Below are 21,106 nucleotides of genomic sequence, written 5' to 3' on the forward strand. Positions count from 1 at the left end.
AGTCTTTATAAGTTTCAGTGTTTGAGCACAGCTGCTGGGAACCAAGGGTTGGAGCTTCAGCACTGCTCCTGCTAAAGACCCAAGCCTGGGCAGGTGAGCCCCACAGGGCTGAAACCCTAAGAAGCCTCTTCCAATTGGGCAGAAGCCTCTACTGCACCCACCTTGCTGCAGAGATCTCAAGCCCCACCCTCCACTCCCCCCAAGGTCTAGTAGGTAAAAAAATGGGGGGGAGGGGCCCTTCCATGAGCTGCACTTTATGGTAAAAGAGCTGCATGTGGCATTGAGCCAGTTTGGCCATCCTTGCTTTATATTATCTAAAAGCGCCTAGGTCAGGGCCTAGGATTATAGACGATCCTCAGCTTTCAGATGATCCCTTGGGGAGTAGCCACTAATACACAGCCCCAGACAGGTGTGTGAGAGGGGGTGGAAGTGACGCTCCCTCCCTGGGCCCCACTGTGCAGAACTGGCCAGAGCCCTGCCGACCCTTCCCCCCAAAACTGATATCAAACTATGCCTATTCCCAAAGGTTATGGTCCCACCTGTGGCACTGAGCCCTTCTCCCCGTCTCCCTGGATTTTTTCTAGCATGTGGAGGGGGTCCTCAGAAAGAAAAATGTTGAGAACCCCTATCCCAATTCACTACTCTGTTCAATTACTGTAACTCTCTCTTCTTTGGTCTCTAATTGCTCAGTTAAAGGCATCAGAGCTCAAGCAGATGCATTCATGCCACATCCTTGAAACTCTTCACTACTTTCTATATTCTACTACAAAAAGCTGAAGCTTCTGATGTCATTTTCAAGGAGTTATCACTTCTGCTGTCTACATCTCTAGTTTGAATGCTCTCTACATACCTTCCAATCTTCTCCTTGCTGTCCCATACCTCTTTCTGCTCCTGGCTTTGTGCAAACTCTCATTGTTCCCTATATTTTGAAGAATCCTATTTGTCTTTCAAATATCCCAAGCCTAAATCTCCTCTTCAATGACCTATTTATATCTACCCTCTCTTCAAGGGCTCTCCCATGCTGTTTTGTCTGATTTTGTAAGGTCACAGAGAAAGGCACCATGCCTTAAACTATGTTCTCGTAAAGAACTGTGCACATTCAATTCAATGGCACCTGGGCCCCTACTTCCCATATGGCCTCTTGGAAAATCCCATCTTAAATTTTCAGCAGTGAACACAACACTATACAAGAGCAGAAGACACGGTCCTTGTCCCAAGGAAGTCAGTAGACAAACTCTAAATGTACAGCTTGAGCAACATGAAGGAGATATAACTAACATTTTTACTGATGTGTGAGAGTATATTACATTTAGTATTATAATATAAAGAATTGTGGTACTAGCCAAAGTCAGTCAAGCAAAGGGAAAAAGTGAAGGGAAAAAAGACTGGACATTTTACAAGGATGCCAACAGCTAGGTTCTTTTGACAAAATATATGTGCAGAATACAACACATTTCAGTCAAATTAAAACCTTTAGAATGGGCTCAAGTCGCTGTACTTTGCAGAAACCAAGTTTCAAGAACAATCTGGTCAGCAGTTGTGTTTCTTAGACAAACATGGATGGTTAAGCTGACAGTGTCTGCAGGGAGTAAAGGTACTATGTTCTGTGACTCTCTTCAATATCGACTACAGGGCAACTGCTGCTGGAAGAAGTGACAGGCTTTTAAAAGGAAGCATGGAATCCATTTAATGAGACAAATGATGGCACTCACTCAACACACCTAGACTTCCCTGGAGTCCATCCCTTTGGGGATCATCTCCTTGGTCCTCTCCTTATGGGAACGGTGGCAGAAGTCACCACTACACAATGGAAAGTAGCTAATTGTCAATGTCAATATTGTTCCCATGTACCACCTATGGGAAAGAATTAGTCAAGAGCAGTTCAGAACACACTTTATTGACGGATGGAACAGACATGTACCATACACACTTTATAACACAACACTTTAATCCAAAAATAAAGGCTAAAAGGAGAAATGCTAATTATCTACACTGTTTACCTTGGAGACTGTAGTGTCTTTAGGAATTCAAAGACTTGCTAAAAATATGAATAAGATCTTCATACAAAGTTAGAAGATGAAAGACTAAAACAAACATGATATCTGTTAGGATATCATTACAAACACTTAGAAATACCTCCTCCATCAGAGCTGAAGTTCCCAAGAGAAGAAAAAACACACATGACAAGTAATGCAAGTGTTTCCTTACTGCTGAGAGGCAACCCTATGTGCCCTAATCAGCACAAATCAATATGACCATAATATTCCCTAAACAAGGAAGATTTTGTCAAATCCAAGAAATTAAAATGTCTGGCTAGTAATTTACACAGATTTGCTCTTATCTGCATGGTTCGAGAACTTGTATTAGACACCTGTGGTTTATTTAGGATGCTATCCTAGGGTATGTCTACACTACAGCGCTAATTCGAACCAACTTAGTTCGAATTAGTTAATTCGAACTAAGCTAATTCGAACTAACGCATCTAGAACTAAAAACTAGTTCGAATTAGCGTTTTGCTAATTTGAACTAGCACGTCCACATTAAGTGGACCCTGAAGTGGGGTTAAGGATGGCCGGAAGCAGTGCCGGCAGGGCATCAGAGGAGGACTTAGAGCGTGGAGATGCTGTCTCAGGCTAGCCAAGGGCTGTGCTTAAAGGGTCCCGACCCCCACCCCGGACAGACAGTTCTCAGGGGTGCCCCGCTTGCAAAGCAGTCCTGGCTTGGAGTGCCCTGAGTGCCCACACTGGGCACATCACAGCACTCGGCCATCAGCCCGGCTGCACTTGCCGCAGGCTGCCATCTGGGGAGAGGGGGCAATTGGGGGGCTGCAGGAGAACTTCCACCCCCAGAAGCCCGCAGAGCCAGCCTAGTCCTCCCCATCGGGGGCTCGTACCCCATTCCTCCTTCACCTCCTTCCACTTACCCTTCCCTAGTCCCTTTTCTTGATGTACAAAATAAAGATAACGTGTCTTCCAAAATTAGTTCCCATAATAGAAAAGAGGAGACAGAGGGGGGACAGGATAGAGGTCTCTAAAAGCCGGAGTTGGGTGGAGACGGTGCATACAGAAAAGTTCTTCATTAGTTCCCATAATAGAAGGACTAGAGGACACCAAAGGAAAGGAATGGGTAGCAGGCTTCAAACTAGTAACAGAAAGTTCTTCTTCACAAAGCAGAGAGTCAACCTGTGGAACTCCTTGCTGCAGGAGGCTGTGAAGGCTAGAACTGGAATAGAGTTTAAAGGGAAGTGAGATCAAGTCATGGAGGTTGGGTCCATGGAGTGGTATTAGCCAGGGGGTAGGAGTGGTGTCCCTGCCCAAGGTTTATGGAAGGCTGGAGAGGGATGGCACAAGACAAATGGCTTGGTCACTGTCTTCGGTCCATCCCCTCCAGGGTCCCTAGGGTTGGCCGCTGTCGGCAGACAGGCTACTGGGCTAGATGGACCTTTGGTCTGACCCAGTACGGCCATTGTAAGCTCAGGGATCAGGGTCAGGAGTCTCAGTGGACCCCCTGCTCCTGGGTGGCCAGCTGGCAGCTCTCCTGCCCTAGATGGCCACTTTCCTGTGCCTAGTGCGGAGATCGTGAACGAGGTCCACGATGTCCGCACTAGCCCAGGCAGGTGCCCGCCTCTTGCGGTCCCGGGCAAGCTCCCGGGAGCCGCCAGCCTGGTCCCGGGAAGAGGGGGAGGGTTGGGGGGCATCAGGTGGGTGGCTCGATCCGTGCCAGGTGCAGGGTCTGCTGGCTGGGTGCTGGCAGGCTTGCACCTGGCACGGGCACCGTAGCCAGCCCGTGCCCCTTTAAGGGGTCCCGGGGCCGGGAGAGGGGCAGTAGAGTTTCCCTGGTGTTGGCCAGAGTGGCCACCAGGGAAACCTGGGGAGGGCTAGCCTCCCACTAGTTCGAATTAAGGGGTTACACACCCCTTAATTCGAACTAGCTAGTTTGAACTAGGCTTAATCCTCGTGGAATGAGGATTACCTAGTTCGAACTAAGCGCTCCGTTTGTTCGAATTAAATTCGAACTAACGGAGCGCTAGTGTAGCGCCTATGAAAGTTAGTTCGAACTAACATCTGTTAGGTCGAACTAACTTTGTAGTGTAGACATACCCCTACAGAATGAGAAAATGCATCTGATCTAGAGGCATTAACAACTTTGTCCTAGGTTTAAAAAATTACAGCTTTATGCTCAGCATTGCTAAGTCCTGAAAGGAAAAGTGTTAAAATGGATGACATGCTCCAAATTGTGTATGTTTTTGTGGGACCAATAAAAGCATCTTCAGCACAGGATGTTCCACAGTTAGCTGAAAAGGGCACACTGCATCGTCAGGAATAAAATTATAATGGAATTGGGTTTTCTTTCAGAGGTTCCCGCTGTTGAGATGGGCAGAGTATATTTCTGTTGCCCACTGGTGAGTCATGGAGAAGTGCTACATGTCTATACATAAGACATATTTTTGCAATTTAATGAACTCACCTTGCACCCATCTACAACCTATATCATTCAAAAGTTTAAATCATGTACAATTAGATGAGCTGTGATGTGGAGCTATCAAGTGACGTGGTAAGTCTGTAGGCTTGGTGAAACCATGGTACCCAAAATAAGAAAGTTTCATTTTTTGCATAGTTCTAGAAACATTGCAAATATGACTATAACTACAGTTTGTACTGTTTAAGTTAATTTCAGCATCTTAATTGATCAAAGCTATAAAACAACAATGTACTATAAGACTTATTTCTGGAAAAAATCATGGAAAAGTGATGATGCTATTTAGCATGTGACAAAAATGGCAAATATCAACTTTTTCAGTTCACTAACTTGAAATGTTTCACAGGTCGGCACATGCAATGCAAAAAAAGCATCTCACAAGTTTTAGTTACAATAATTTTCAGTTGAAATCTGCTAACCAGATCAGTCTCTCACTGAAGGTTTATATCAGTAATAGTAAATTGCATGTGATAGTTTCAACTGAGTAGTGGTGAAGAGATATAAATTTACATGATTCCCTAAGATAGAGTTTCTCCATGTGTAAGCTTTCATACATACAATGTAGCATCTAATCTGCTTGGGAAAAGGTTTTAATTTGTAACTGCCTATAAAAGTAATATCAGCCTCTGAAATATTCTAAAAACTAGCTTTTTAATTCAGAGACACTTATGAATAGGTCAGCATTAGTGTTAGAGATGACAATACATAACTTTATATTATGAATATGAAAAAGCTATGAAAAGTAGTATAACAATAGAGATGACAAAGTCCATGAACAAGTCCTCGCATCTCCAATGAAGAAGAAGGAATAGCATGTTGCAGCTCTTACCAACCAAGTCATCAACAACAGGACAAACACATCTGACCCTGAATCACAGCTACTGGTCCTGTAGGCATGGTCCTGTTGATAAGCACTATAAGTATGTCAGATGCACAAGTCTCCAGTGTTTCCTCTAAGCTGAATGGCAGCAGAACCCCTCAGCTGTTTAATGAGCCCTGCCCAGCCAGGGGCTCAGGACTGGGGCAGGGAGCTGCCTGGCTGGGGGAGGAGAATTGGTGCTCTGTCCTCAGCAGGGAGCTGCTGCTGTTGCTGAGGGAGAAGTGCTCCTCCCCCAGCCAGGCAGCTCCGCACATGAGGGAACACTGCAAATCTCTACTGAAAATAGCAGATGTTGGTGAAGAAACAAATAGAGAAATCTGTGAAAGGTGTGTTCAAGTCTGATGACATAACTCTTCAGTCCAGTCAAGAAATCTGGGATCAAAACAGTTGCCGACATGGCCAAGACCACCAAAGGTACGTCTGACACGAGAGGGGCAATCAGAGCTGCTATTAGTCCAAAAACCATTGTCTGCAAAATCCTATTCTTTGGGAAAGGAAGACATGATGGCTCAATGGCAACTGTTCTTAGCCACCCATGATGATGGAACAATGAGAATGTAGAAAAGAAAATTAGGGCAACAGCTGGAAGCTCAGGCTGAAAGATTCCATGACCTAACAGCACACAACAAAGATATGATAATGTACATCAGAAACGCCAGGCGTGTTATACTAATGATGGCTGAAGACAAATGCCACTCATTTGATGAACTTGCTGCTAAGTTGTTGAGGCAGTTCCTAAAAGCATTTGACAAAGCTAATTTTGTAATCTAAATATTTGACAGATATGATAACACTAACTCAAAACCACAAATGGCAGCCTTGGACAGGATCAATGATTTGGGCATGCACTATTCAACAATAGAAAATGTTTCTAAACATGGCATCCAACAGGCAGCCACTTATGGTTCAAAATGCACCTTAGTGTTTAGGAGCACACCCAGCACAAACATTCCATCTTGCTTAAGGCTTTTCCAGTGATGGAGTAAAAGTCTATCACCAGTAGAGGTGTTGAAACAGCCCAGGATGTGGACAGTACTCAAGAGACAGTAGACACAAGCATGCTTCCACGTGCTATTTGTGCTAATATGGTCTTTGAGTAACTTGGGGTATGTCCACACAACAGGGAAAAACTCACAGCTGTGAGCCTACGTGGACTGAGTCCCATGAGACCAAAAAGCTGTTTCACTGCTAGATAGGTTTCCAGCTCAGGGTGAAGCCTAAACCTGGGATCCTCACACTCTGTCAGGTTCCACAGCTCTGAAATCTACACGGAAATGAAACAGACTTGCAGCCCTAAGTCGGTAAGCATGGGCCACCCTCTGTGTCTAGCTGCTGTGTAGACATATAGTATGTCAAAGGTATCCTAAGAATTAGGTCACTTGATACAAATGTTTTGGTCCTTGCTGTTCAGTACTTTCCAAAAATGGAACACAGAGATAGCTCTGGATTTAAACAGGCACCGTTACCAGCACAACTGGCAGGCACAGCTTCAGCACAGCGCATGCAATTTGTGAAACACTCACTCCTGACTACTGCAATTACTTCCTGCTGTACATGCTAACAGGAGGGGACGGTCATCCCTGTTTGGTGTTGGGTGAGGGGAGGAAATCTGTGTTAAGTGCTATCAAAAGAGAGTTTACTGCTTAAGAGATTTTCCAAACTGGGAGAGCACACAAGATAAGCTGCAATTTCTGAAGCAAGGAAGTTAGTACCAATGCTGTATGATCAGAGCATGAAAAAAGTAGACCCACAAAGACCTGAATGGCTTGAACCTTATTCTAGCCATCAAAGAGAGCAAATAACTGGCCAAAATCCTACCATGTAAGGACATTTTTGAAAAGCATGTCAAAAGAACACCATAGAAAATAGGGATATTAAAATATGCTTATAACAGGGGGTGGCTCTGCAGCAGCCAGTGCGCACAGAGGAGCCACCCTTCCTCCACCGAGCACTGGCTCCCGCAGAGCCACTTGGCCCTCCCACACTGGTGTGCCCTATTCACAAAGGCTTCTGTACAATTAAAATAGAATGGGGGAGGGTTTTTAGTGGGCTAAGGGGAATCAATGTTTATATGAACAATGTACCCATTATTTCTTTAAGTGTATTTTTTGGCATTGCATTTAACTATACTTAATCCTAAATTACCTTTCAAAAATGGTGGTAAAACCTTTTGTTGGGGAACAGATATGGAGCCAGTTATTTAGGGTTATTTAAATTTGCAATCAGACATTAGAGATCTGCCGGCAAATGCACCTTAGTGTTTGTATTTATCCACACCAATATAGCCTGTCAGACGAAAACATATTAAGGACTTTAAAAGAGAGGGTTTTTTAATCTAATGAACCATAATCTGAAGTATTTAAAAAAGAAAAAGTGCCATTGAGTTATGTTTCTTACACAGATATATTTAGAAATTATGTTCTTGTAGGGTTCTGTTAAAATGTAATGGGCATTACATATACAATCACATTTATACAGCATTAAAGATGTGCATGGAGGTTGGAAGGCAATAAGAGGTAACTGGCAAAATGAAACCAGGCCTAACACAACTTGGTGACATCACTCTGCCTGTAGCAAAACAGAATCCATGTTATTAATTCCAAAGTTTCAGGGAATTCTGTAGCTATCAATGGGAAGAACCTTTCTGATTTTGGTGAAACTGGAAAACTCTTATCTACATGAAAACCAGGTTACTGACCTCTGATATCACAATGCCTTTGAGTACATCTCGATCCCAAGAGGAATTGGGACCACAAAAGCCCTGGCCTACGTGGAGTGGGGGACTAAGGACTTTACTATGGAAAGAGAAGGGGAAGGATTCAGTGCACTGGTATGAAGGAGGGAAGGAATGGGGGCTGAGAAGATTAGAGTGACTGTGATTGGAGGTGGGAGAAACAAGGCTAGAGGTAGAGCTGGTTTAAGGTTCTGAGGCAATGTTTGGAAAATGGTGATTTCTCAGTCTGGAAGCATGCCATGGGAATGTATCTATTTTGACAAATTTTTGACAAACCAAATTGGCTGACCTGGTTTCCTGCCTGCTGCTAGTCAGACAACCAAATAGGAGTTCCTGGTGAATGCTGCAATAAGCTCAGCAGGCAGAAGCAACAAAACATGCCCCCTTCTAATAGCAGTAATAGAAAGGAAAGATCCAAGCTGCAAGGACAGCATAAGCTGCTTAAGTAAAACACAATTTGACGACATACTATGTTATTTATGTGCAAAAAAAAAAACCACCCTATGAGATGCTGTATGTTGATATGACTAGATTATGTTCTGTATTCTTTTCACATCACACACATGTAATAGTCTTATTTTGAAAAGTTATTAATTAAAAGTGACCATGAAAGAGGAGAGCCCAGCAAATATCATCCTCAAAACATGTATTTTCTAAAGAGTGACTTAGTGGGAAGACTATATTTGTTGCAGAAAATATCTGTGTTCCTATAAGAGGCCCCGTTCTTAGTAAGGGAGGCCCCCCATGGCAGGAAAAAGATAGGTAACAAGAGATACCCAGAGTTCCTGCAGAAGAAAAGGTCTTCAAGCAGCTACTGAGTAGGGTTTGGATAGAAATAATGGCTCTCGGGTCAACAGCTACCTCACGCACACACACACGCACGCACACACACACAAAACCCAATATCTAGCCAACAATTGGTGGAGGGGGAAGAGGAATACCAGTAACCATTACTTCAGTTTTGAGTTGCCCAGATAAAGGACACAAAGGAATCTCCAGGGTGTCTACTGTGTCTGTGAAAGGGACAAGTAAACGGAGGCTGCAAAAAACACCTCAGATCTTCTGTCTATGGAGTGTGCTTGTCCCAGTCATTTGTGGGGCGAGGGGGAAATCAGGAAAGCAACAACCATTTTCGCTGCTTAGCCTTGATTATTTCCCATCCCTTTTTTACTGCTACAGGTGGGGCTGCCACTGGCCTCTCAGCCCCTTTTTGAGATGAGCATTCTGTCTTTTCCTAGGAGAAGAGGGCTGTGTCTGGCCACCTCCTCTGTCCCCCCGCCTACTCTCTTTTATTGGCATGAAACTGTTCATGTGGCCATAGAGAAGATAGTGAAATCATTTGAGCATGGTTTGGGGGGATTAAAAGGGTTTACCAGATATAGCCTACCTTCTCCTCAAATCAAGGATAATCCCCCACAGGGAAAAGAGAGGCCAGTTGCATTAAAAAGTGGGTGGAAAGAAGAAAGCTCAGGAGCAAGGAAAGTGGCACCTGTTTTCCTGACTACCTAATTGATAGTGGCTTTTTTGGGGAGGATCTGGCTCCCTTACCAAGGAGGTGAAGATAGCTAGGGGGCCTTTCCTCTGCCTCATTTCCAGTTTGCGAGGGCAGGAGATGCTCCTTAACTCTTCACATTTCTGCCGGTCCCCAACTCTCCTTCCTGGGCCAGGGAGGGCTCTAGTTCTAGTCTCCTTTACCCCATGTGATGAATTTCAACAGTAGGACTGTTTCACTACTCCAGCCATCTAGAGAACACCCTCTCAGGGTATGTCTAGACTACATGCCTCTGTCGCCAGAGGCATGTAAATTAGACTACCCAACAGTCAATGAAGCCAGGATTTAAATATCCCCGGCTTCATTAAAAATAAAAATGGCCACTGCGCTGTGACGGCTCAGCTGATCATCAGCACAGCACGACAGTCAAGACGTGTATCAGTCGATAGGGAACGCCTTTGTCGACCGCTCCCTTACGCCTTGTTTCAAAGGCGTTCCCTGTCGACCGATCTGCATCTTGACTGCCACGCTGTGCTGACGATGAGCTGAGCCGGCACAGAGCGACAGCCATTTTTATTTTTAATGAAGCCGGGATTTAAATATCCCCGGCTTCATTGACTATGTCGGGTAGTCTAATTTACATGCCTCTGGCGACAGAGGCATGTAGTCAAGACATACCCTCATTGTGCTTTTGTATCTTTGGCAAGATACATAACTAATTCCCAGTGGCAGGCATAGTGGTGTGGGTGGTCACTCAGAAAGACAATCCATTGACCCTCCAAACCAATTTGTTGTAAACTAATCTATATTGGGTTTAAAACTTTTCATTTTTTTAAATATAGTAAAGGTCAGGGATACAGCAACATATCAAAAAGGGATGTGAATGAAAAGAAAGTGAATAAAACACTGCATGAAAGACTGTTCTAAGCATGCGACGTAGAATGGAAGTAGGATACAAAGTGACATGAAGACAAGAGACATCTGGATAAGAGGGGAGTTTTGTACAACTCTGATAGGATCCAGATAAAGACTGAGTTTCCCATGCAAGGCCTCTGGATTGAATAGGTAAGAGTTTAAGTGGCAGAAAGGGAAGATTGTGTTAGCAATGTTCTGGAAAAAGTCCAAAGAAAAATTTCCAAATCTTTGGGTCCCTGTATTTTTCTTATTTTCTGCTATGTTCCCCTAAGCAGACAAAAACCATAGCAGTATTTTCTTACTCCTTAACTCAAAATGCATACGTATTGCTGAACTTGTATAGCTCCCATTGTATGAAACTTTGTGATACTTTATGCTGGATTACTGTGTCATTTTAATAAACTTCTGAAGATAGACACACATTAGATTATCAAGAGTACTTTGTGTTTTTCCTGTATGACTTTGTTAACTCCCCTTTCTCAAGTTTTTGCAGTTGCATTTTAACTTCAAGCATACAGGGAGTTTAAAGTGGAAACACTGGATTTTTTTCTATACAAATATAAGCAGTGCCACTATAATCAAAGCAGAACAGAAACTGACAGAGTTGCATCTTAAAGTTTAGCACCTGGTTGGCCTTGCCAGGATTCGAACCTGGATCATCTGTATGGTTAGACAGAGGCTTCCACTGAGCACAAGACCAGCTTTGGTGCAAATCCCTTCCTTACAACAGCTATACTTAAAGCTACATAGTTTTCAAGCAGTTTCTCTTCTCACATGCAGCTGAAAAAAGCAAGAGAAATGTTTGAAATGAGTGTAATCAGGAAAGAAAGACAGACAACATGCAATACACACAAGGCTAGACTAAGGGGAAATACAGTACAGGGGATAAGTTGGATCTATTACCCTATCCTGTTTTATTACAATCACAAGATGAATTGAGCACTTTACCTTGATATTTTTCTGGATTTGGCAGAGCTTTTGACCTCTTTTTTGGCAAATTCACTCGAGGATCCCCAACAGTCAGACCCAGTATTGTACCTGCTGGAATTTCTGATGGAGAGCTTATTCCTTTAAAATATACAAATGTACACCACTGTGAAACAGATATTACCAACAAGAAAAACCAATGCACTTAAACAGTCTTCTCTTTATATTATTTATATATTTTGCCTTGGGATCAGATGCCTTTGCATGCCTGAAAGTTTAATATATATTTCTGAAGAATCACTAATACTCTAATAGACATCCAGTACAGGGGAGATAACAGTAGCAATGCTGTAGTTAAGACTATATCAAGATTTACACTTAGTGCTGAAAATAAATGCACTGTTTCATACTAATTTATTCTCCAATTTTGGCACAGTAATTCTTCAGAGGACAACTGATTTTACATGTGCTTTTTTAAAAATATACAACATATCAATTGACTTTTTTAGAAGAAATATTTTTTAAATGTCCCTTTCTGATATTCTGTCATAACAATATTAAGCTTTTTGTCCCTCTTGCTAAGAAGATGTCAAATTTGAATTATGCACACACCACATCTCTGACAGAGACCACTAACGGCAGATTCTCATCAGTAACACTGCTGGACCCAACGTAGCTAAAAGGAGGAGAGAGGAAAAGCAGGATTTACGCCACTGTTACATCACCCTCAAATCTCAGTTGACTAAAGTAAGAAAAGAGATACAAGAAAATACAGGTGATAGAATGTAGATCAAGGATACCAAACTCATTAAACGAAGAGAGCCGAAACAGCAGCAGAAAAAAATGTGAAGAGGTTGTTTTTTTTTTTTTTAGCAATTTTTGTTGAGCAAAAAATATATATATATATATATATATATATATATAATAAAACAAAAAATGGAAGAGCTCCCCACCAACCCCACAAAGTTCTTGGGGTGGAGGGAGAAGACAAGGCTTTTTAGCCTCATCAGGCTCTCATCTTGGTGACGCCATTATGAATCGCTGCACCGGATGGCCCCCCCGACCCAATGAGCACAGCGAGCTGGGGACTGGTTCTAGGAGCGCAGGGGCAGCTTCGTGAGCTGCAGGGGAGGCTTCGCATGTCTCACTTTAAGGGCGGGGAAGAGCCGCATGTGGCTTGCAAGTTGTGGGTTGGCCACCACTGATGTAGATGATGGTGAAAAGGGGGAAGCTGATCAGCGACACAATGAAGGGGTGTTGAATAATTAACTATTTCCTTGCATTTCGGTGGGATATCTAGTTTAGAACTTAATTCTAAATTAATGCAGTAATGCATGAGTAAATACTGAATTTATTAAATCTCAGAATTAAAGGTTTAATGTTGCTTTGGTTTAAAGTAATCTCTGCTCTCCAATATTGTGCAATTGAAAGTATCAGTCTCAAAGTACTACTTCTACTTTCTCCTTCAACACTTATTTATTGCTTTCCATTACTCTTTTATAGTTTGGAAATTCAAATGAATTGCAGTATCAGTGCAACTTCTTTCAAAGCTTGCTGGTTCTTGCAGTGTCTAACATCTCTCTTGTTGGTATGATCAATAAGCTATAAGTCTAACAAACTGAAGTGATTTTATATCACTAGGCTTCCAGCTCTTTGATAAGTTAAGACACATTAATTACACACATACTTTTGCAATACAGTAAACTTCCGATAATCCGGCACCTTTAGGACCCAGGGGGTACCGGATTATCAGCTATGCCGGACTATTGGAAGGGGGGGGCTATCAGGGGTCTGGGGTGGGGTGGGGAGGATGCCACCTCAGACTCCTCATAGACCTCCCACCCCTTCCCATAGTCTGGCTCTGTGCCAGGCGTCCCCAATTCAGCCGCTGCTGGTCAGTTTCAGCAGTGGCTGAATAGGGGACGCCTGCAGCAGAGCAGCTGGGGTGCTGCCGGGTTGGTCCTGCAGCCCCGAGGGGCAGTGCTACGGGACCAACCCGGCAGCACCCCGGCTTTCCCGATTCAGCTGCTGGTCAGTTTCAGCAGCGGCTGAATCGGGGAAGCTGGGCGCAGAGCAGCTCCAATTGTTCAGCTGCCTGGAGCATTTCTGGGTTCCCGATGGTGCCGGACCATCAGGAGTGCCAGAGCATTGGATGCCGGACCAATGGAGTTTTACTGTATTTTCTGCCTGAAGTGAAAATCATTTATGTCACAATAATAGAAAAGTATTGCATGTTTTTCATTACAGTTAGAAGCATTAATTGTGTACCATATCGGTTACTAAACAGTATAATTAGTTTGAAGAGTTTAATATTTTCCTCCTCAAAGCCTTTACTATATACCTTGCAACAACTCGAAGATTGCTTCCTGGCGTTGATGAAGAGACACCTTCTCAGAATCCTTGCAGTTTTCTACCCACCAGTTGTTAAGTTCTGTTTCTGCATCTGCCATCTCCTGGAAAACAGTGATTTCCTGTGATGGTAGACCTGGTAGACCAGAAGTGTTTTGTAGGTGCAAATTCAGATTTAATTTTCTATAGTGTGTGTGTGTGTGTGTGTGTGCGCGCGCACACACACACACACACACCCCAAATAATTGTAACGCACTTTCCCTCCTCAAATTGTGAACGTTTTTACACATATAAACTGGAAATTGGAGTTTAATAAATCGAATACTGCATTTTCCAGTGTTCTGTCTGCAAAAACCTAGCCAGTTTAATTCTTCCCAAAACTCAAGAACTAGTAACAGTTAACAATGTTTTTGAAACCTCTTAGATTGGTGACTCCCTATTCATGTAGATTTGTGACCACATTATGTTTACTATAAAAAGTACATTAAATATAAGAGTGTGTGTATGTGAGAGAGAGAGAATAAAATTCTTGACCTTGAAGAGTAATGGTATGCACAGAGACAAATGTTTTGGTTTAGATTGTAACAAAGTTTTTCAATTGTTCATAATCCCCATGGTTGCCTTTCAAGGCATCCTACAGGGGTGATAACCTGCTGGTTGAGAAACACTAGTCTATAGAATATCATTGTGAACCTTGAATGGGTCTGGCCATCTTATGAACATTGCAATACAGCACTAATCTGAAAAACTTGAGTGTTTATTCCATGGCATTGCAGTTTTGTTAGTTTTATTTCTTCAAGAAAACCCAAATCAGACATTTTAATGGAGTGTATGCTTTAGTTAAATACAAGTCATTGGGCTCAATACAGGAATTGTAACTGGATGAAATGTAATGACCTGTGATAGGATGGAGGAGGTCAGACTAGATAATGTAATAGTCCCTTCTGGTCTTAAAAAAGTCTATTAATATGAATTATTGATATAACGTGTGCATCTCAAGACATGTAAATTGCTGATTTTCTTACAGTTTGGACAGAAGCAGTTTTCAATGCTTCTGTAAGGACACAGTGCGTGAGTGGGCCAATCAACCGATATCTGAGAATCTCCATGGTCAAATCACTGCAAAAGATAAATTACATACAAAGTGAAAGTTTATGTATTCATTCATGCAGCCTGTATTAATGGTGCACAAGCCAGCAAGATTTTAAATCAGACATTCTAACTAATTTCATAGTTTCAGAAATTAACATTAGAATTTGAACATACCTGATCACAACACCAGTAGTCTGTGATGTCCAGCAGTATGGCTGTAGTGGAACTCTGGTCCCATCACCAATGATTTTTTTCAATGGCACAGCTTTTTCTCCATCATCTTCCCTCTTCCTTTTCCTGCCAACACTCATAGCTACGTCTGGCTGTTTTTTTTCTTGACAGAATGTGACAACTGGTTCAGGAGAACAGGTTTCCACAGGCTCTGTACACTGAAACACTGATTTTAGCTCAGTCAGTATGTCCTAAGGAAAAAAATTGAGTTTGTGTTAGCAGAATTAGTAATCTATTTGTAAAATATAAATCCAAGATTACAGTTTTAGAATTACACTGTACTGCTTCATCTTCCTATACGAGCTAGATTGAAAAAAGGGCTTAGGCACCCAACTGCCATTTTACACGTCAAAATCCCAGAATCAGGCCTCAGGGAATTCACAAAGCTTTTGCTCAACTGCCCCCAAAACCTTGTGAGCACTTAAATGCACTTGGCACTGCCTACATTTTTGCAATGAAAGTTCCCTTAGTACCTATGTTTTTGCCTTTGAGCACATGTACTACAAGGCCACACCAAATGTCCAGATAGCCAAGTCTCATACCAATGCACAAACTGAGGCTGTGTCCAGACTCCATGCCTCCGTCGACGGAGGCATGTAGATTAGCCAGATCGGAAGAGGGAAATGAAGCCGCGATTAAAATAATCGCGGCTTCATTTAAATTTAAATGGCTGCCCCGATCTGCCGATCAGCTGTTTGTCGGCAGATCGGGAGAGTCTGGACGCGATGCCCCGACAAAGAAGCCTTTCTTCATCGACACAGGTAAGCCTCGTGAAACCAGGCTTACCTGTGTCGATGAAGAAAGGCTTCTTTGTCGGGGCATCGCGTCCAGACTCTCCCGATCTGCCGACAAACAGCTGATCGGCAGATCGGGGCAGCCATTTAAATTTAAATGAAGCCGCGATTATTTTAATCGCGGCTTCATTTCCCTCTTCCGATCTGGCTAATCTACATGCCTCCGTCGACGGAGGCATGGAGTCTGGACACAGCCTGAGAGAAGACAGGTATTCTTCCACCTAACTTGCCCTGTGATGCCTGATTTGGAAGCATGTTCAGACCTCACCTACTGGATTAGGCTGCAGAGAAAATTACATAGAATGCTGGGTTGGGACAAAAAAGAAGACAACTTCCATCATAATGTTTACCCAGTAGTTAGGATACTGATGTGGGAGATTCCCCCCCCCCCCAACTCTGCCTCTACCTGAGAAGGAAAAAGGGGATATGAACTGGGATCGGCCACCACTAAGGTAAGTGCCTTAACCACTGGGCCATGCAATAATCTGATGTGGGACTCCTTTAGTCTCTTGTTGAAGCTGTTCCATAAAGAACTAATCACTCTTTTTATCCCAGTAAGTATGAAATCAGCTCTGCAGTCTGGTGGATAGAGTACTCTTTTGAGAGGCACAATGACTTTTTGGACAAAGAATGTCCGCTAATTACAGAATTTTAAGTTATGCAGTTAAATGAAACCATAAAAATCTACAATAAACATGTTCCAAGCTCAGCTTGCTACAAGGGGTAGGGGAGAGTGAACAATCACTACTTCAAGCATATAATTAACCCAATCACTCCTTTAGGAGAGGCTGCGACAAGCTGAGGAGAAAGATACAATAATTCTAAGAACTTATGCAAAGAAATACATAGTTGTGCAAGATCAGTAACATTTAAGCCTTGTAACAGGGTAGTAATAACAGTGTTTCAGGACTTGAGTCAAATGCTTAATGGATATTTAAAGTCAAGGTTGTTTTTAAACTTCACTGCCACTTAAAAAAACAACCACCCACAAGTTGGGTTGCTTTTATGGCTTTTGTTCAACAGCAAATAGAAATATAAGGTTAATTAACAGTTAACACCCTGTTAGTAATGTAATTCTTTAGAGAAGTATAATAAAATATGAAAATTAGCTACAGTATAATACAATATGAAAACGAAAATGAATTAGTCAAACCAAGGAGTTAACATAATACAAGTTACAATTGGTTATGACAACAACAACTGGTAAAATCATCGCAGGAGCAAATTCAGCAATCAAATCAAATTAATGTAACATGAATTATTAAATGGCTTAGTTTATCTCTATGTATTTTACCAAGCAGTTTCTAGAAAGGAAAATATCAACTATGCGGTTAAGTTTAGAATATGTATGTACCCAAGATAACCTCTAATTATCTGTGGTAAGGGTTACATTAAATCTGTAATATGGGCTTATATGCATATGCTATTAATATGCCTCATTCCCCCGCCCCTCTCCCTTCCCCTCCAACACACAGCCCAGTAATGCTAGGACAAGACTTTCCTCCCAGGTGTCCTGAACTGATATCAAATATTCTCATGAGGAAACAAAAAATTAGTTACTTAGAAAAAGGAAAAGGGTCTGCTCTCAGGAGGTTTAGTCAGTCAGGAACTGCAATTTGGGGAGCCAGATGAGGTCTTCTACCTCAATGCCATAATACTAATGGGCTTCCTCCTCCAGTCAGCTGACTGGTCTGTGATATGCCTCTCTACTTTCCTTGAGAGGGAAACAAGAAGATCTAGAAACTAGAAAACATTCCTTCCACATTTACCTGGTTTTTAAAGGTAATGCAGACTTATCAGCCTCAGGACCTCCCCAGCAATCTTCTGATTCAAATCAGGAGAACATAAGTTTCACATCCCAACCACATTGTCTAATGCTGGTCAAGTGAGGTCAGTCTGAGTTTTAGTCCATTCTTGCAGCACTCCTTCCTTGAATACTGGTCGTCACATCCCCAGGTTCAGATGTTTTCCCAACAGGAAATGACTACACCTCCAAAATGATCCTAACTCCTTTATCTGTGTTAACAGCTAGGGCTCCCAAATAGCTTCTTGGCTATTTAGGGTCTGGCCATTTCCCTTCTCATGATTTATGATTCATTGTCTTTTTGACTTAAGAAAATGTTTTCCCTACCATTCACACACTTATACTTTTCAAGGCCGGAGACCTCATGACCGCAGTAAGAAATACTAGAATTGCCATCTTATCTGGCAAACTATGAAAGACCATTTCACTATTACAGCTCAAAGCTCAGGCTGCTTCAAAAGCCACTTATAAATCTCATTACATTTATTTTCTGTGTGCACCATTCTCTCGCACTCAGCTTTCCCAAATCCATCAGAAAATTAGTCTATTGCAGATTTCTGAAGTGAAGATTTCAGAGAGACATAAAAAGCCTGTCGACTAGGAAAAGAGAATTTGATATACCTGCTTAAGGGATGGATGTGTCCAGATCCACAATTGTCTCATTTTAGAAGTAACGTAACACTCATCCTTGGGTTTCCAAATGAAAGTAATGGGACCAAGTGCATCCTCAGGATAGCGATTTGCATGGTAAAGGACCAGGGAGCCTTGAATCCTTCCTGACAGACAAGGAACAGCTGCAAAAGTTGGTCCTGAGGGGGAAAAAAACCATATGCACATAAAAAGATATAGCTGTAACCCATAAGGCCTAACCCTGGTGTAAAAAGACCAGATTCTAACAAGATTCTTGCAAACTCTCTCAGCTCTTCTACCCATTACTTTCCTCCAATCATCTCTACTGAATGATTTTTCAAGTATTTAATATAAGCAGAGCCCTGTAATAGTTCTGGTAGCAGGATTCAGTTTGTCCAGATTGTACTGTATCTCTAGTGTACTGTACCATGAGTCAGATTTTAGTCTCTATTTTTGACGCCTAGTTTCATTTCAAAATATTTATGTAAGTTTTACCTGTATCTATATTACACATGGAAGCAAGCACTTTTAGAAGATCTTCCTCTTTTCCATTCAGCTCTAGGCAACAGTAATATGATAAATCCTTAAACAACAGAAAATACTAAGGTTAGAATAGCTTTAAAAACAAAATCTGATAAAGAGCTACTAAACAGATAATTTTCAAGACTTTGATCAGGCACAAAAGCACAAAAAAATTAACATTAAAGTCAAAGACAGAGAGTAAGCAAAATTAAAATTACTATGCATTGTTTATTTAAAAGTAAAGGTTTGACCTTCTTTGCTAATTGCCAGTTTTGATTCAGTAAGCATTTCTCATCTAAGGCCCAGATTTTCTAACATTAGACCCACAGAGGAAATAAATTGGGTGACAATGTCTGCCACTGAAAACACTTGCTTTGAGATGCTGTCGTAGGGATTACAGAGTAACTCGGCTACCCCTCTGAAGCTAGGGATTAGTTTCTTAGCTTGTATGGTGACATATGGGGAAATATATTTGAATACAAAACCTGTGAAGTAAAGCTAAAACACTTATTTAAAAAGTGTTTGCCTCAGTCTCTTCTCTTTGATCATTCTCCACCCCACTGACATTTCATAACATCAAATATTAATAGCTACATCATTATACATGCTTGCATATAAGACTGCTTTAATGAGACATCTATTATAATTTTAAAAGGCAAATTGCTTAATCATCTTGGCAAAGTACATGAAACTGATGCAATCTTGGTACCTGAAGAAGGCAGTGTTTTGTCATGGCTCGGTAGCAAGCCCTATAGCTCTTAGTTGTGGGTCTCTCTCCTAAGCAGTATCCCCATTTCTTCACCATATGAAATCTCTTTGCATGCCAAATATGTGTTTCCAACCAAATATTCTTCTTTTGCCTGCGATTAAATTCCACCACCAGGTTTACATGACGCCGTCGAGCTTTTCGGCACTTGCTCTTTGAATGCTCTTTTTTCTGATGCACAGCTTTTTCTGCCTGTGTTTTCAGAAGAAGGTAGGATATTTTCAGTGGCAAGCACCAAAGGCACAAGTTTCTATAGCAGAAGACTGCTGTTCTGGATCAGACAATACTGAACTAATAAATTTATAGCTTAACCATATGGTATATAGTTTGATTTTATTATTTATAATTAAGATTTGATAAATTTGGGGAGAGAAACAGGGATGTTAGATAGCGTGCAATTGAATAGTTGTGTAATCGCATGAAATGTTAGCAGTTACATGACTATTTGATAGTCCCTGTGTGCAGAGGCAACAGCAAGTGTGTGCTCCTGGGCCCCACCCCTGGGGAGCCCACTGCCACCCTACGCTGCTGTCTCTCTTATCAGAGGCAGGAAAGAGTGTAGGGTGGCAGGCGGGAGCCAGTCCATGAGGGGAGCCGGTTTAAAAACCAGCTTCCTGCGCAGACTACCTCCTGCCTGCCACCCTGCACTGCTGCCTCCGATAGTGGCAGTAGCCCCGGTCCGCAGGGGGTGCGAGCTTCCCGCAGACAAAGGCTGCTCTGTGACAGCAGCCCCCCATGGATAGTGGCTGCTTCGCAGCAGCCTCTCTTGCTTCCCTACCTTCACCCTGCTGCCTCTGATAGACAGAGCAGCGTGAGAGGTGCGGATGGAGAGGGGGAAAGAGCGGAGGGACAGACACCACTGTGGAGCTGGAGAGGGGCGCGAACTAGCTTTTAAGCTGGCTCCTCCCAGAACTGGCTCCTGCCTGTCCCCTCTCACTGCCTCAGGTGGGTCCACAGAGCCAACACGCATGGGGAGCCTGCTTAAAAGCTGGCTCCCCACATGTATGGGCTCTCTCGCCTGTTGCCCTCACCATCTGTGCTGCTGCCTCTCTATCAGAGGAAGCAGCATGGAGGTGGGGGGGCAGGTGGATCTGGTGCTCGTGGGGAGCTGGCTTAAAAGCCAGCTCCTCACGAGCACTGACTCCCACTTCCCCTCCACCCTTACTGCCTCTAATACAGAGGCAACAAGGGGTGGGAGGCCATGTAGTCAACAAGATTAACTGATAAGCCCAGGCTTATCAGTTAATCATGTAGTCGTCTACATGTTGACATCCCTAGAGAGAAATACATCATTTTACACATTTACAAAAGAGTAGCAGGCTTTGTTTTTTCACTCCAAGAACATGGGGTTAAAAATTAATTTTACTTACAAAAAATGAGTTTGATTACCTATTGTCCACATATCTGCACCAAAAAAATCAAAATATATCACACATTAATAACTATTTAGAGGCTTAAAAGATTGAGGATACTGAGAATCAACCCTTAAAT

The 21,106-nt window shown here is 42.5% G+C and overlaps 1 protein-coding gene across 5 annotated transcripts in view; it reads right to left on the minus strand.

The window, feature by feature from the left end:
* The window catches only part of POP1 (POP1 ribonuclease P/MRP subunit), a 45,608-nt gene that overhangs the window by 15,726 nt on the left and 8,776 nt on the right, over positions 1-21,106 (minus strand). For all 5 annotated transcript variants that reach the window (XM_075920313.2, XM_075920316.2, XM_075920318.2 and 2 more), the window contains 7 exons: positions 19,559-19,807; positions 18,823-18,910; positions 18,319-18,506; positions 15,043-15,290; positions 14,802-14,895; positions 13,769-13,880; positions 11,449-11,568 (listed from right to left, as the gene is read on the minus strand). In XM_075920313.2, coding sequence (XP_075776428.2) covers positions 11,449-11,568; positions 13,769-13,880; positions 14,802-14,895; positions 15,043-15,290; positions 18,319-18,506; positions 18,823-18,910; positions 19,559-19,807 — 1,099 coding nt within the window. The remainder of the gene's footprint in view (positions 1-11,448; positions 11,569-13,768; positions 13,881-14,801; positions 14,896-15,042; positions 15,291-18,318; positions 18,507-18,822; positions 18,911-19,558; positions 19,808-21,106) is intronic.

This window comes from Pelodiscus sinensis, chromosome 2 (genome assembly GCF_052426305.1).
Source record: "Pelodiscus sinensis isolate ZL-2025 chromosome 2, ASM5242630v1, whole genome shotgun sequence".
Classification (NCBI taxonomy): domain Eukaryota; kingdom Metazoa; phylum Chordata; order Testudines; family Trionychidae; genus Pelodiscus; species Pelodiscus sinensis.